Genomic DNA, 17,770 nt, shown 5'->3' on the forward strand with positions numbered 1-17,770 from the left:
CTTATATACCTCTATCAAGTCAACTCTTATCCTCCTTTGCTCTAAGGAGAAAAGCCCTCGCTCGTTCAGCCTTTCCACATAAGACATGCTCTCTAATCCAGACAACGTCCTGGTAAATCTCCTCAGCCCTTTCTCTAAAGTTTCCACATCCTTCCTATAATGAGGTAACGAGAACTGAACACAATATTCCCAAGTGTGGTGTAACCAGACTTTTATAGAACTGCAATATTTACTTCAAAAGATTAGGAAATTAGTTTCTGCCTTAAGCACATTATTGGGGTGCAGAGTGGTTTATATTGACCAGAATATATGTCTTCTGTCACACTTGGATCTGCAGATGAGGCTGTTGAATGTATCTGACACAATATTTCCTATTGAATTCTGCTTCTCTCCTTAGAGTCCATGCTTTGTCAAGCCGGAGCAAGGCCAGGTGAAATCCCGAGACTCCTTGTCCAGCGGAGTGCAGCTAGATCAGGCTGTCAGCCTTCACCCTCTCCCTGCCCTGGATACACAGCTCCAGAGCCCTGTTGCCTCGCCCACCTGCTTCAACACAGCTCGCTTCCCCTCACTCCCAGAGAACCTGGAAACCTCTGCATGCACAGACATTAAACGGCATGTTTCTGACCCAGTCCTTCCAGGTAGTTAGTGATGTAATCAGGAGTTTCAGGAACTTCCATCAGTCCTCCCCTCCATTTCCGAAGCACACCATGTTGGCGCTGATCTGGATGTATGCCAGTGGATGGGAGAACAGGCAGGATTGTGTCACCAGAGCTGCTCTCGGACACTGACACAGATCGGACGTGTAGGAATTAGACTAAACTAAGAGGGAATGAAGCAAGACTGATTGACTTATTTTTATCACTTTATTTTTAAGGTATTTATCATTCACAGGAAAAGAACCACACAGAACTCTACAAACAGTCTCAGAGCATTTCATCAACACTGGTCTAGTTGCTGACTGACAATGTTTGTTCAGCGGGTTAGACTGGACATTTTTGGGTTGCCATGGAGGAATAGAGGGTGTGCACTGACACACAGGGGACCTTCACTCTATGTCTCAACCTGTTGTACCCGGTATTAATAGGTATGTGTTGAAGGGAGCTGCTGCTTTGTATGCTGAGTGTAATATTAACTTTGGGCAATGTGTAAGAGGGGCTGTCGCAGATTGGCTGAGGAGTGTGCCTCTGCCTGGCATTCCTTTCCATTGTACTCTGTCTGGTAGCATGCCCCAGAGCCTGCTTTATCCATCGGCAGCAGTTCAAATCCCTCAAGTGCAAACAACAATGTAGGACTCCTGCAAATCCTCTCCAACCTTACATTCCATCAACTCTTCAATCTAAAGACGATTTGGCTTATTTCATCAAGTTTTTCAGTGTGGATGTTTCCCATGGTCACATGCCCCACATACCCACACAGTCTGTGATGGGTCACTGCCAGTGAACACACTCTGCACGAGTTGCTCTCTCCAGACAGTCAGCTCATTGATCCCAATTCCTGCTGCCCTCACAACCCAGGAGCCGGAGACTCAGATGGAACTCATTTGCTGAAAGATGAGTGAAATCTGATTTAGCAAATGAAAATAAGGGAAGTAATCTGATTGGTCTAGCAACCTTGTTCAAGGAGACAGATTTGCACTGGGAGCATTTAATAAACAATAATCCTATGGTCTGAACATTGTTGTTCTTATTGGACTGTGAATCGATGAGCAGATTCTGGGCCACCAAGAGAATTCTGGATACAGGAGATCTGCCATTTGGAAAAGACCCTACTCAGGCACCATCCAGGTATACAGAGAAGATCACATATGTTGTTCTGGCCAATAAACTTCCTTCCCTGCCCCCAAGCAAACAAAAACACCCACACATCACAGAAACAGGCCCTTCAGCGCACCTTGTTTGCCAATCTTCCATGCCTTGGCAATTGAAGTGCTTGTCCAGATACCTTATAAATGCTGTGAACCCCTACCTCCACTGCCCCCCCCCAGGTAGTGTGTTCCAGATTCTCATTACCCTCCAGTGAAAATGTTCTCACTCAGCTCCCCTCTAAATCTTCTACCCCTTTGTTTAACCCTAATTCAAGTTTAGACCCCTCTACTATGGGGAATAATTTCTTTGTTTCTACATGACCTACACCTCATATGATTTCGTACACCTCTTATCGGGTCCTCCCTCTCCCATGAAAGCGAACCCAGCTTATCCCAACTGAAAAGTTGGTGAATTCTGGTAAATCTCCAGTATGTCCTTCCTTTAATGTAGTGAGCAAAACTGTATCAAATAATCCAGCCGCAGCCTAACAGGCTGTATTTGATATAGTGATTGTATCTTTACTGGTGTGATTAAGTACAAGAAAGTTGGCAGAATATAATTGGCTTCAGGAGCTTTGAGTACACAAGATATCACTCTAACTGCCATCTTACTAACAGTGATTCATCAGCCTAGAACTCCAATGTTTAGCTAACCGGAAGTACCTGTGGTCAGCTCTCGAAGACCGGGCTGTTCTGGGCAATCAGATCCTAGTTCTACATCTCCTGACCAAGGCTGGATCTTTTTAACCTGTTCCCCAGACAATTGATGAAGTGAATTCCACAACACTGAACACCAACAAGCATTTCCTCCCACGTCCCAAGGACACACTAGCTTGTCAGTCCCCAGTTGACCCTCTTCCTCCACCTCCTCCATTTTTCCGCCTGTCACGTGGGTCTAAACTTGAGGTACATGAATTATTCAACATTTCATTTGCGACCAAGTTATCAAAGTAACAATGGTTCTGTCTGCACAGACAAAATGAGTTGAAAGTGTTGTAAGAGTAAACAAGCCCGCAATTATTATTTTACTGAAGCAGTTGAGTTTGATAACAGTATTGCTGCATGTACCTTCTAAAGCCCTTCCTGGCTGTGTCTGACAATTCCAGGTTCCCATAGACTGGGATTTCTCATGGACACCAGGCACTGCCTGAAACTGAAGCTGAAATGGTTGTTATTATGCCTGGTACAGAGAAGCAGAGAGGGGGAAATGGCACTGATGGTTTCGCTCTGTTGAGAGCTGTCAAGAACCTGATAGGTCAAGAGAAAGGGTAATGATGCTTGGGTGGATATGGAAAGGTGAGAAGACTAGGTGGAACTCCATGGGATGACTGAGCCAAGTTCTATTGAACATGTTCATTGTAGGTTTTGGATTGTGGCCAGTTTTGTTTTGTGGTACAAATCTGCAGAGATAACTTTGGTTCAGTTTTATCCAGGATGTGTTGGCTAGAAGATCCAATCACTCCGCAAACCACTGCCTGCAGTCTAAAGACTACATTTGCTTGGATTTCTTCTCGAGTCAAAATTGTGTTTGGATGAAATGTTAACAACTAACTCAGTGGGACCCTCAGCATATACTGGTTTATTTCTGGTTACAGGAAACATTACATCATAATATGACTACACTGCATTCCTATTGGTCTGCCTGCCTTTGGGTAAATACATCTCCAGAATCATCAATATACTATTGCAATTAAATGCATGATTTTTTAAAAACTTTAATCACATTTTAATATATTAAAATTAATATACTGTTTGTCAAGCAGTGTGACGCAGCTGAGTTTGGGCCTGCCCTTTGTAACTAGGGCTGGGACTCCACCTTGTGTTCCAGCTTGGTATCTGTCTTCAATGTGCTCAGGCCTCCACACCTGATTCTCTTTGGCGACAGCAGAAAACTGTACACAATCACAGCCAAGGCTCCCCCCAGCAGAGGTCCCACCCAGAAGATCTGCATTGATAAAAACATACACTTTAATTTCCAAAGCACCACCCTGTGCTCACAGCAGAGAAGACCGACATTCCCCTCAAGCTGAAATTCCCAAGGTGAAGGATGGAAGTAGATCGCCAGCCTGCTCCAGTGGGGATGGTTTAACCCAGCCCAGTTTCAAAAGAAGATACAGGAAGCAGCTGTTCCTAACATCAACTTGCTGTTAGGCAACTAGTTGGTAAATTCAAATAGTAAATCGGTTTATTATTGTCATATGTACTGAGGTACTGTACAGTGAAAAACATATTTTCCATACCATTCACACAGATCAGTTCAATACAACAGTGCATTGAGGTAGTACAGTAAACTATAAGAGATAGGAGCAGACTGAGGCCATTGAGCCCATTGAGTCTGCTCCATTATTCCATCATGACTGATTATCCCTGACAACCCCATTTTGCCTTCTCTCTGTAATCTTTTACACCTTTATTAATCAAGAACCCAATGACTTTGCCTCCACAGCTGTCTGTGGCAATGAATTTCACAGATTCACCACCCTCTGGCTAAGAAATTCCTCATCTTTGTCCTAAAGGAATGTTATTCTATTCTGAGGCTGTGCCATCTAGTCCTAGACTCCCCCACTATAGGAAACATCCTCTCTATGCCTTTCAACACTACAGGGTAAAACAATAACAGAATGCAGAACAAAATGTAACAGCTACACAGTAAGTGCAGTGCAGGTAGACAATAAGGTGCAAGATTATAATGAGGTAGATTGTGAGGTCTTATTGTACTAGGGAAACATTCAATAGTCTTAACAATGGAACAGAAGCTGTCCTTAAGCCTGGTGGTAAGTGCTTTCAGGCTTTGTACCGTCTGCCTGACAGGAGTGGGGAGAAGAGAGAAGGAAGAGAGTTTCTGTGTTGTTTGAGTTCGTGTCTCTGACCTTATTGCCTGGTGCACCTGTGAGTGAGCTTTCTGTGCTGTACGTGCAAGGAGCCCACATTGCTCTGTGCTGCGGCTTTCTGCTGTCCTCCATGTAAATAATCTGGTCTGTTATTCTTCTCTTCAGAGTGAACAACTTCACATTTTCACATGTTCCAAGCCTACATTGGTTTGCTCCCCAACCCTTCCTACCACATCAACAAGCTGCTTCCTGCACCCTGCCTGTTAATTTCATGAACTTTGCCTCCAACTCCCACTTCGCCCTTAAATTTATTTGGTCCATTTCCGACACCTCTCTCCCCTTTCTTGATCTTTCTGTCTCCATCTTTGGAGACAGTCTATCTACTTATATCTTTTATAAACCCACTGACTCTTACAGCAATCTGGACTATGTCTCTTCCCACCCTGTCACTTGTAAAAATGCTATCCCCTTCTCTCAGTTCCTCAGTGTTCACCGCAACTGTTCTCAGGATGAGACTTTTCATTCCAGAACGAAGGAGATGTCCTCTTTCAAAGAAAGGGCCTTCCCTTTCTCCACCATCAACACTGCTCTCAATTGCATCTCTTCCATTTCACGCACGTCTGCCCTCACCCCATCCTCTTGCCACCCAACCAGGGATAGGATTCCTCTTGTCCTCACCTTACCACCCCATTAGCCTCCACATCCTGCACCTAATTCTCCATAAATTCCACCATCTCCAACGGGATCCCACCACCAAGCACATTTTCCCTCCTCCCCCCACCCCCACATTCTGCTTTCCATAGGGAATTGCTCCCTACACAACCTCTTTGTCCATTTGTCCCTCCCTACTGAACTCCCTCCTGACAATTATCCTTGCAAGCGGAACAAGTGCCACGCCTGCCCCTACACCACCTCCCTCACTACCATTCAGGGACCCAAACAGTCCTTCCAGATGAGGCGACATTTCACCTGCGAGTCTGCTGGGGTCACCCAGTGTGTTCAGTGCTCCCGATGTGGCCTCCTGTATATCAGTGACACCCAACATAGATTGGAAGACCGCTTCGCTGAGCACCTTTGCTCCATCTGCCACAAAAAGTGGGATCTCCCATTGGCCACTCCTTTGAACTCTACTTCCCACTCCCATTCCGACAGTTCAGTCCACGGCCTCCTCTACTGCCATGGTTGGAGAAGCAACATCTGGGTAGCCTCCAACCTGATGGCATAATCATCGACTTTTCAAACTTGCGGTAATTGCCATCCCTTCTCTCCTTCACCATTCCCCATTCCTGTTTTTCTCTCTCACAACATCTCTTTGCCTACCCATCACCTCACTCTTCCCTTTTTTGATGGTCTTCTGTCCTCTCCTATCAGATTTTCCCTTCTCCAGCCCTTTAACTCTTTCATCAGTCAACTTCCCAGCTCTTTACCCCGTCCCCCTCTCCTGGTTTCTCCTGCCACCTTGTACTTCTTCCTCCCCTCACTCCACTTTCTTACTCTGACTCCGTCTTTTTTTCCTCTAGTCTGGCTGAGGAGTCTCAGCCCAAAACATTGACAATACTCTTTTCCATAGATGCTGCCTGGCCTGCTGAGTCCGTCCAGCATTTTGTGTGCGTTGCTTTTTAACCTATTAATATTTCGCCGGCTTGTATCCTCCATAGCTACTGCCTCTTTCTTTGTATCTATAATAGTTCACCAATATACAACTGTCATCTCTGATCTCAGGTTGCCAACTTGGAAATAACCCCTGTTCTCCAATTGCTGTTGGTTACCTACCTCTGATGAGCTGTCTGCCTTGTGAAGGAATCGTTTGTTTGACACCTTGTCCAATGCCTTTGAAAATCCAAATAACATCTACTGTTGTCCCCTCTATCCACCCCAACCAGCACTGCAGCCTCACCGCTCCGCTGACCCCGGTTCAATCCTGAACTCGGGGGCAGACTGTGTAGAGTTTGCATGTTCTCACTGTGACGGTGTGCACTTCTGCAGGGTTCTTCCCATGTCCCAGAGTCATGTGAGCTGGTGGGTTAACTGGTCACTGTAAATTGTCCCTAGTGTGTAGGTAAGGAGTAAAACTTAGGTGGGTGTAGTCGATGGGATGTGGGAGGATAAGTGGGATTAGTGTAAAGGACAGTTCAGTGGTTGGCATGGACTCAATGGGCTGAAAGGCCTGCTTTCCGTGCCACAGCTCTCTTTGTGAAGCCATGGGTTCACATTACAACTGGTCTGCTAGCACCTTGTAAAAAATGATCCTAATAAATTTGCAATGATAGTTTTGTGCAAACCTAGGTGGTTTTATGTGTTTTATCTGTTTTATGTTTTCCCCACCCCAACCCCCCTTTTTGAACAGGGAGTTTTGCAGCCCTTCAGCACCAGAGTCTAAGGATTTTTGGATGTTAACTACTATTACATCCACTGTCTCTGCAGCCACTACATTTAGGATCTGAGAATGCAAACTGTCACTCAGGCATGTACCAGCCTTTAACCCGTATGTTTTCTTGAATACATACTCTCCAGTGATACTTCACTCCTCCCCAACATCACTCATCGTGAACTAATAGACTACACCCAGGGTTCTGAAAGAGGCGGCTGAAGAGATTGTGGAGGCATTAATAATGATCTTTCAAGAATCACTCGATTCAGGAATGGTTCCAGTAGACCAGAAAACTGCAAATGTCACTCCACTCTTCAAGAAGTGAGGGGAAGCAGAAGAAATGAAAACATAGGCCAGTTAGCCTGACCTCAGTGGTTGGAATGACGTTTTGGGGTCTTTGGAGGCACAAGATAAAATAGGCCAAAGTCCACATGGTTTTCTAAAGAGGAAATCTTGTCTGACAAATCTGTTGAAATACTTTGTGGAAATAACAGGCAGGATAGGTAAAGGAGAATTAGTGGATGTTGTTCATTTGGATTTTCAAAGGCTTTGACTAAGTGCCACACATGAGGCTGCTTAACAAGAGCCTGTGGTATTACAGGAAAGATACTAGCATGGATAGAAGACTGGCTGACTGGCAGGAGGCAAAGTGTGGGAATAAAGGGAGCCTTTTTCTGGTTGGCTGCCCCAGTTCCACAGGGGTCTGTGTTGCGACTGGTTCTTTTTACACTATATGTCAATGATTTGGATGAAAGAATTAGTGGCTTTGTGGCCAGGTTTGTGGATGACACTAAAATAGATGGAGGGGCAGGTACTTTTGAGGAAGTAGGGGGAACTACAGAAGGACTTGGACAGATCAGGAGAATGGGCAAAGAACTGGCTGATGGAATGCAGTGTCGGGAAGTGTATGGTCATGCACTTTGGTAGAAGAAATGAAAGAGTTGACTATTTTCTAAGCAGAGAGAAAATACAAAAAACTGAGGTGCAATGAGATTTGGGAGTCCTTGTGCAGGATTCCCTAAAGGTTAATTTGCAGGTTGAGCCTGTGGTGAGGAAGGCAAATGTGATGTTAGCATTCATTTCAAGAGGACTAGAACAGAAAGCAAGGATGTAATGTTGAGACTTTATGAAGCACTGGTAAGGCCTCACTTGAAGTATTGTGAGCAATTCTGGGCCCCTTATCTGAGAAAGTTATGTGCTGAAACTGGAGAGGGTACAAAAGGAGGTTCACAAAAATGTTTCCAGGATTAAACGGTTTGTCAACTGAAGAGCATTTGATAGCTCTAGGCAAGGAGACAAAGGAGAGCCAGAGGATGTTGTTTATTTGGACTTTCAGAAGGCCTTTGACAAGGTGCCACACGTGAGGCTGCTAAACAAAATAAGAGCCCATGGCATTACAGGAAAGATACTAGCATGGATAGTGGACTGGCTGATTGGCAGGAGGAAAAGAATGGAATGGAAATAAAGGGAGTTTTTCTGATTGGCTGCCAGTAACTAGTGCTGTTCCACAGGGGACTATGTTAGGACCAATTCTTATCACGCTGTATGCCAATGATTTGGATGATGGAATTGATGGCTTTGAGGCCATGTGTGCAGATTATATGAAGATAGGTGGAGGGGGCAGGTAGGTTTGAGGAAGCAGGGAGTTTGCAGAATGACTTGGACATTAGGAAATGGGCAAAGAAGTGGCAGATGGAATATAGTGTAGGGAAGTGTATGATCATGCACTTTGGTAGAAGGAATAAAGGCATGGACTAGTTTCTAAATGGGGAGAAATTTCAAAAATCAAAGGTGCAAAGGGACTTGGGTGTCCTCGTGAAGGATTCTCTAAAGGTTAACTTGCAGATTGAGTCGATGGTAAGGAAGGCAAAAGGAATGTTAGCATTCGTTTTGAGAGGACTAGAATATAAAAGCAAGGATGTAATGCTGAGGCTTTATAAGGCATTAGTCAGACAACACTTGCAGTATTGTGAGCAGTTTTGCTCCCCTTCTCTAAGAAAAGATGTGCTGGTATTGGAGAGGGTCCTTCCCTCTCCTGACTGTTACCCACTTATCTGTCTCCCGAGGCCCCAGGGTGACTACCTGCCTCTAGCTCCTCTCTATCACCTCCTCACTCTCTCTGACCAAAGGAAGGGCATCGAGCTGCATCTCCAGTTCCCTAACCCGGTCCCTAAAGAGCTGCAGCTCAACACACCTGGTGCAGATATGGCCATCCGGGAGGCTGGGAGTCTCCCGGACTTCCTACATCTGAGCACAGAACACTGGCCTCACAGATATACTTGCTGTTTCTATACTTCATAAGTAACCTACCTCGCCTCATTATGACCCATTATCGCCAAAGCCCTGTTGAGCCCAAGCCCTCTACTCTGTCACCCACTCTGTAAAGCTGTCTCCTTTTAAAACTCTTCCCACCGCTCTAACTCACTGACGCCCACGTGCCTGCACAGTCGTGCCTCCATCAAACCGCTGAAGAAAAAATGCTCTCCTTTTAAACTCTTTCCACCGGTCTAACTCACTGACATCCACACGTCTGCACAGTCGTGCCTCGATCAAACCACTAAAGAAAAAATGATGCAAAGGTGCAAACGTCACCCCAGCTGCTGTACTGAAGACCTGCGCTTCCGAACTAGCTGTTCCTCTGGACAAGACAAGCTGGTCCATTGCACTTACAGCACTGACACCCATCCGGCAACATAGAAAACTGCTCAGGGATGTTCACAGGAAGCAGGACAAATCCAATCCAACAAATTGCTTACCAACAAGTTTCTCTCAATAAGCAGATGGAAGGTGTCAGCTAAAAGCAGTATCAAGCAGCACTTACCAAACCTCCAATTTGGAGTTCCTCAATCCCACACATATACAATTCTCATTGCAGCCTTAGTCCAAATATAGACCAAAGAGCTCAGGTCTAGAGGTGAGGCAAGAGTGACTGTCATAAGGTCATTGAGCAATGTAGCATGAATACAGGTCCTTCAGCCCAACAATTCCATGCTGACCACATCCACATGGCTAATCCCAATTTCCCATGTTTATCCCATATCCCTCTAAGCCCTGCTCCTGCGTGCACCTGTCCAAGTGTTTCTTAAATTACACGATTGTACCTGCCTCAACCACTTCCTCTGGCAGCTCGTTCCATATATTCACCAACTTCTGTGTGCAAATGTTTCTTTTAAATCTTGCCCCTCTCACCCTAATTCTATACCCCCCCCCCACCCGTTTTGGACTCCGCTTCCCTGGGGAAAACATTGTTACCATTCATCTTATCTATAGCTCTCATCATTTTAAACACTTATATTAATCCGTCCCCTCATGGCCCAAAGAATAAAGGCCTAGCCTGGTTATCCTTTCCCTATAATCAGGCCCTCTAATCCTGATAAATCTTTTCTGCATTCTTTTCAGTTTAACCATATCTTTACTATAACAAAGCAAAACTGTATACAGTATTCCAAAGTGGCCTCAACAACAACTAATACAACTACAACATAATGTCCCAACTCCTATATATTCAGTGGTATGACTGATAAAGGCCAATGTGCTAAAAGTCTTTTTCACCACCCTATCTATACATGACACTGCTGTCAATGAACTACATACTTGTACTCTTTAGTCATTCTGTACTCCCCAGTGCCCTACCATTTATGGAAAAAGTTGTACGCTGTTCTGACTTTACAAAATACATCACTTCATGTATCTGTATTAAAGTCTATTTGCCCTTCAACCAACTTCCCTAACTGATTAAGATACCCCAGTAATCTTCACTGTCGACAACACCACCTAAATTGATGTCATCTGCAAACTTACTGATTTAAGCCTTGTGCTGGTCTCCAAGGTAGTGTATGAGCAAGCGTGGTCTCAAGGAGCCCTGGTGAAACTGAAATCAATGGACATCAAGGGGAAAAATCATCCTGATGGTTGGGGTCATACCTTGCACAAAGCAAGCTGGTTGCAGTAGTTGGAGGTCAATCATCACAGCCGTAGAATGTGACTGCAGGTGTTCCTCAGGGCAACGTCCCAGGCCCAGCTATCTTCAGACTCACCAGTGCCCTTCCTGCCATCATACAGTTAGCAGTGGGATGTTCACTGATGTTTGCACAAAGTTCAATTTCATTCACTATTCCTTTGCAAACTTATTAGCATATGGTAAGTCATTCGACAACATTCAGACATGGAACAATATGTGGCCAGTAACATCCACGCCACAAAAGTTCTGTCTCAACTTCTACCCTTAATGCTTAAGGCATTACGATCACCAAGTTCATGAGTGTTACATTCCTGCGGACCATCATTGACTGAAAACACAATTGGACCAGTCACATAAATACCATGTCCACCAGAATGGGTTAGGGACCTGGTATCTTGTGGCAAGTGACTCACCTTTGACTCTGCTCGGCACTTGCATCATCTATGGGCCACTAGTTAGGCACCTGATGCAATATTCTTCACTTCTCTCAGTGAGGACAATGCTACTAACCCTGAAGAAACTTCCGACTCGACCCAGGATAAAGCAACCCACTGGGCTAGTAGACTACGGATCAACCTGAACACATCTTCACCACCAGTGTGTGTTGGCTACAGTATGAATCATTTCCATAAAGCACTCACCCTGCCTACCTGACCTTGTCCCACAAACCTGTGACCTCTGTCACCAGGAAGAACGAGGGCTGTAGGTGATAATGAACACCAAGTTCACCTCCAAGTCACACAGCTCACTGCCTTGGAAATATATCGTTGGTTCTTCTTCGTCACTGGGTCTAAACGCCCAAGCTGCCTTCCCACTAGCGCTGTAGGTGTAACTCCACCAGAAAGGGACCTCCTCACTACCAGTTTCTCAAGGGCAATGAAGGATGGGCAATAATGCCCAGATTCTGAACAGGGCTAACTACACTAATTCCAGATTTGTTTGTTTTATCCTTACTGTTGTATTTAGGGCCTCCCATTGGCCACCTTAGTCCACCAAGGCTTCCTTCAAGGATCAACAGTCTTGTACCAACAATCCCTCTGCTTTACATTTCTTAATATTCTTCTAATGACAATTCCCAAATGTGTTACTTCACAGTTATTGGTATTGAGATCTATTCACCACTTTTTGTCAAACTAACCAATCCATTAATATTTCACTGTAAATTAGAACTTCCTATTTCAATATTATCTGCTTCTCTCCCAACATTGTCATCTACATTTAAATTTATATCATTTATACACAGAATGGCACAAGAAGCAAAGTGCAGCATCCACTGTACTGTGGTCATAGTCATAGAACACCATACCACAGAAGTGGGCCCATCAGCCCGTCTAATCATTGCCAAACTTATGCCTGGTACCATCAATCTGTGCCTGAACCATAGCCCTCCATACCCATCCCATCCATGTGCCTATCCAAGCTTCTCTTAAATGTTGAAATCAACCCGCATCTTCCATTTATGGTGATAACTCGTTCCACGCTCTCACCACCCCCGAGTGAAGAAGGCCATCAGGTCCCTCCTAAACTCTATCCACCCTCTGAGGTTACACTGTCACCTCAGCAACCTTCTGAGACAACAGCCTAAGATTGATAAGAATCAGATTGTCTCCATTTCAGAGATCTCAGTGGATGTAAGCAATTGCCATTCCAAATTGGCTTGCAGTAATAGCTGCCACACTTATACACAAACACATACACAAACACATCACAAAAATCAAAATAAACTGATATAAAACATGTCGGAATTCTCAGCAGGTCAGGCAGTAACTGTGGAGAGGAATAGTTAATGCTTCAGGTCAGAAGTCTTTCTGTCAGAACTCAGTCTTCAACCTGAAACATTAACCTTTTCTCTTCCCACAGAATGCTGCCTGACCTGCTTAGTGTTTCCCCTCACATTTCTGCTATTTCTCCTTTAAAGACTTCTGCAGTAACTGATCGAACCTGTGCCTCACCTATGCAGTGTTACACCCATTTAAGCATTCAATTGCCCCTACTCCCAATGGTCCTCTTCTTCTCCCACCTTAGACCATAAGACTTGGAAACTGGGACTCCTGCAGCTGAAGGTACATCCTGTGCCTGCGGTTCTCCAGCACACTGGAGGCAACCTGCTGTTCCTACATTGTGAAAATGAGCAGTCCACAAGCCTGAAGTGTCTTACCAAGTCTTTATTAGATTAACTCACAGAAACTTACTACTGAATTATTTACCATTTTATTTACTCAAACTACTTATCTTTCAACCAAACACTTTTAAACAGCCAGGCTATGACACATGTGTGTCTGATAATCATCAGACTTCTGATTGCCGTATGAAGAGTGCTTGATGATTCTGGGCCTGTACTCACTGGAGTTTAGAAGAATGAGGGTGGACAATACGCAGATAGGTGGAGGGGCAGACATTGCTAAGGAAGCAGAAGGATTCAGACAGATTCTGAGAATGGGCAAAGAAGTGGCAGATGGAATATAGTGCAGGGAAGAGTATAATTATGCACTTTGGTAGAAGGAATAAAGGTGTAGACTATTTTCTAATCAGGGAGAAAATTCAGAAATCAGGGGTGCAAAGGGACTTAGGAGTCCTAGTGCAGGATTCCCTAATGGTTAACTTGTAGATTGAGTCGGTGGTAAGGAAGGCAAATTCAATGTTAGCATTTATTTTGAGAGGACTAGAACATAAAAACAAGGCTGTAATGCTGAGGCCTTATAAGGTATTGGTCAGTATCCTGAGCAGTTTTGGGCCCCTTATGTAAAAAAGAACATTCTGGCATTGGAGAGGGTCTAGAGGAGTTTCACAAGAATTATTCTGGAATAAAAGGGTTAAGATATGAGAAGTGTTTGAACGTTTTGGGCTCATACTCACAGGAGTTTAGAAGAATGAGGGGGGATCTCATTGAGACTATTTAAATGCCTAGATAGAGTGGATGTGGAGAGAATATTCCAATAGTAGGGGAGTCTAGGTCCAGAAGGAACAGCCTCAGAGTACAAAACTATGTCTTTAGAGCAGAGATTTCTTCAGCCAGAGGGTGGGAAACCTGTGGAATTCATTGCCATAAATGGCTGTGGAGGCCAATTCATTAGGTATATTTAAAGCAGAGGTTGATAGGTTCTTGATTAGTAAGGGTGTCAATAGTTACGGGGAAAAGGCAAGAGAATGGGGTTGAGAGGGTTAATAAATCAGCCGTGATAGAATGGCAGAGCAGACTTGATGGGCCAAATGGCCTAATTCTGCTCCTATGTCTTATAGACATGATTTCTTTTAACCTCCTAGTACATTCTATTTCCTACCCCAGGCTGAAAAGCTCCTGTGCAACGGTGCTGATTGATTATCCTTGCAGTCTCTGCTCTCAACAACACAGGCTACAAGAACCTCTCTCTTGTTGGATGAGTGCAAGGACTGAGGCTCTGCAATGCTTCCTTCTGGATCCATTGTAGTCACGCCTCACACTATTGGCCCACTGACAGTTTCACAGTACTTATCCAAAGGAGTGTGTGCCACATGGAACAAAGAATCCAGATAACTTCCTCCAGCCTTGATGCTCAGACTCCAGCTCATCAACTCTGAACCAAGCGCAGCCACTTCCTTCATACGTGGTTAATGAGGAACACAATATTCGCCATTAGCTCCCATCTGCTGGAGCCATGACACATCACCCACTGTCACTGCCTGACACACCCAGCAGGTCAAGCAGCATCTGTGGAGACTAAAGCGATGATCAACAGAGTTCCTCCAGCAGTTTGTTTTTGCTCCAGTCTACAGAATCTGCTGTCTTATGTCTCCAGATCACCTGCTTGGTTTATCATAATTATTATTTTTTCAATTAAGATCCTTGATTTTTTAACACAAAATGTGAAACCCAAACTCAAGTCATCAATCCCACAATAATCAATACTTTCACCCTCAGAGACTCAGGACTCGGACTGATTTAATCTCTAGTGTTCTCCCCACCGCTGTTCATGACTGAACAAGAGATGGAGAGTCGGGAGGGGGAGGGGGGGTGTAGGCCAGCCAAGACCGGGATGTCCCTACCATAAGCTCAATCACTGATTGGTGGAATGTGTCACGTGGTGTCTTGTGACTAACTCTGAAGAATCGAGGAAGAACACGAGGCCCAGTGTGGAAGTGAAGGCATGTTACTCACCCAGTGCTGAGAGAAGTTTGACGTTATAACAGCAGGTCCCAGGGAGCGCGCAGGATTCATGCTGCACCCAGTGAATCGGATCTGTAGGTAGTCAGCAACAGGAGTTAGTCTGCGAGGCCTTTCTCACTTAAAAAATGGGTGTACGCACAGAGTGGGAGATCAGTCATGGAGGGTAGGGAGTGTTGCTTTCACAAAAGCTTTGAAGGAAAACTAGGATCTGAGGGTAGTTAGTGGAGCAGGAAGCATGACCTGTGATTGAATGGACTGAGATGTCAAGTGCATTGCATTATCGGCCATTTGGCTGCGATTCATTAATACTGTGAAGCTACTAAATTTCACCTTCACAGTGAAATGACTATTCACAGCTGCAGAATATTAAAAGATTAAATACCTCGCTGCCCTCACTGAGACACTCTATCGCTGTATGGATGGATCTGAACTATCCATCATCGTACTTCAGGTGGCCATTTGCTGATCATCTGTGTAATATGCAGATTGAAGGTCTGTGTATTGTTATGGGATGCAGCCTCAAAGATGATTTCATAATGCAGAACAGCTTATTTTATAAACACTAAAGTTCACTATCATGACAATTTGATTTATTAAAATATAATGTCCTTTGTTCTAAGCAGGTTCTTGTGGGAATAATGGCTGTTTTTGGGAGGAAAACTCTGCATCCATTTAAGCTAGATAACTTTCCTGAAGCGATTCACAGTTAACAGATGCCTAGAGTGTAATGTGGAGGTCACTGACTGAAGATCTTTGTAAGATACCATTGTAGCTGTTTTAATCTGATATGTGAAGCTGAGTGTTCAGGATCAGGTGAAGCTTCAGGGCTTTCTGAGAACCCTTCCTGGACCAAACACTACTCATAGTGCATCCAGAAAGTCATCTTTGGGGGAGACCCAACACAGTGCAGACAGCAAACCAAAATTGTCCACACCTTCTAAGTCCTTGACAGTAGCATGGTTGTGATTGTCACAGTGCCCAGCTGGGGTGGTTGCAGTTATGGGTGGAACAAAGAGCCATGGAGCAGAGAAGGGACCTTGTCCCAAGACATCCACCCTTCAGGTCAGCACAATTCTGGGACAGGAGAGTGATAATGAATTCCACAGATTCCCCACACTCTGGTTAAAGAAATTTTTCCTCATTTCTGTTCTAAATGGACGTCCCTCAATTCTGAGGCTGTGCCCTATGGTCTTAGACTCCCCCACTATAGGAAACATCCTCCCTGCATCCACTCTATCCAGACCTTTCAAGATTTGATTGGTTGCAATGGGATTCCCCCTCATTCTTCTGAACTCCAGTGAGTACAGGCCCAGAGGCATCAAACGCTATGTTACCCCTTTCATTCCTAAGATAGTTCTCATAAACCTCCTCTGGACCCTCTCCAATGTCAGTATATCCTTTCTTTAATAAAGGAGCACAAAACTGATCACAATACTCCATGTCTGGTCTGAACAATGCCTTATAAAGCTTCAGCATTACATCCTTGCTTTTATATTCTGGTCCTCTCAAAATGCCAGTCTGCTATCCATGCTAGTACCTTTCCTAGTTAAGCAGCCTCATGTGTAGCACCTAGTCAAGGCCTTTGAAAATCCAAATAAACAACATCAACTGACACTCCTTTGTCTATCCTACTTGTTATTTCTTCAAAGAATTTCAACAGATTTGTCAGGCAAAATTTCTCCTTGAGAAAACCATACTATTTTATCACGTCCCTCCAAGTAACCTGAGACCTCGTCCTTGACAATCAACTCCAACATCTTCCCAACCACTGGGGTCAAGCTAAATAGTGTATAATTTCCTGTCCTTTGCCCCCTTCCCTTTCTAAAGAGTGAAAAAGACATAATGCAATTTTCCAGTCCTCGGGAACCATTCCAGAATCTAGTGATTCCTGAAAGATCATTACTAATGCCTCCACAATCTCTTCAGCCACCTCTTTCAGAACCCTGGGGTGTAGTCCAAATAGTCCAGATGACTTGTCTACCTTCAGACCTTTCAACTTCCCAAGCACCTTCTCCCTGGTAACGCAACTACACTCACTCTGCCCCCTGACACTCTCAAATTTCTGGCATGCTGGCATGGCGTCTTCCACAATGGAGAGTGACACAAAATATTAAATTCATCCACCATTTCTTTGTTCCCCCTCCCCCACACACACCATTACTACCTTTCCAGTGGTCCAATATCCACACTCGTCTCTCTTATACTCCTTATATATCTGAAAAATCTTTTGGAATCCACTTTGATATTATTGGCAGGCTTTCCTTTGTATTTCATCTTTTCTCCCTTTATGGTTTTTTTTGTTGCTTTCTGTTGGGTCTTAAAAGCTTCCCAATCTTCAACCTTCCCACTAAATTTTGCTCTATTATATGCCCTCTCCATTGCTTTTATTCTGACTTTGACTTCCCTTATCAGGCACAGTTGCATAATTCTGCCTTTAGAATACTTCATCTTTGGGATGAATCTTTCCTGCACCTTCCAAGTTTCCAGCCAATGCTGTTAGTGTCCCTTTCCAATCAATTTTGGCCAGCTCCTCTCTCATGCCTCTGTAATTCCCTTTTACTCTACTGTGATACTGATACATCTAACTTTAGATTCTCCTTCTCAAACTGCAGGGTGAATTCTCTCAATTTATGATCACTGTCTCCTAAGGGTTCCTTTA

At 44.4% G+C, this 17,770-nt stretch overlaps 2 protein-coding genes across 10 annotated transcripts in view; one reads left to right on the forward strand and one right to left on the reverse strand.

The window, feature by feature from the left end:
- Positions 1-1,666, forward strand: part of kcnh6a (potassium voltage-gated channel, subfamily H (eag-related), member 6a) — a 165,143-nt gene extending 163,477 nt beyond the window's left edge. For all 6 annotated transcript variants that reach the window (XM_073070781.1, XM_073070780.1, XM_073070786.1 and 3 more), the window contains one exon: positions 398-1,666. In XM_073070781.1, the coding sequence (XP_072926882.1) occupies positions 398-646 (249 nt within the window). In that variant the 3' untranslated portion in view covers positions 647-1,666. The remainder of the gene's footprint in view (positions 1-397) is intronic.
- The window catches only part of LOC140741080 (aquaporin-5-like), a 31,050-nt gene that overhangs the window by 959 nt on the left and 12,321 nt on the right, over positions 1-17,770 (reverse strand). For 2 of the 4 annotated variants that reach the window (XM_073070790.1, XM_073070791.1), the window contains exon 3: positions 15,103-15,183. In XM_073070790.1, coding sequence (XP_072926891.1) covers positions 15,103-15,183 — 81 coding nt within the window. Of the gene's footprint in view, positions 1-844; positions 3,750-15,102; positions 15,184-17,770 lie in introns of those variants that run through there. The other 2 variants (XM_073070788.1, XM_073070789.1) reach the window with 2 other exon arrangements.

This window comes from Hemitrygon akajei, chromosome 18 (genome assembly GCF_048418815.1).
Source record: "Hemitrygon akajei chromosome 18, sHemAka1.3, whole genome shotgun sequence".
In the NCBI taxonomy this organism is placed as follows: domain Eukaryota; kingdom Metazoa; phylum Chordata; class Chondrichthyes; order Myliobatiformes; family Dasyatidae; genus Hemitrygon; species Hemitrygon akajei.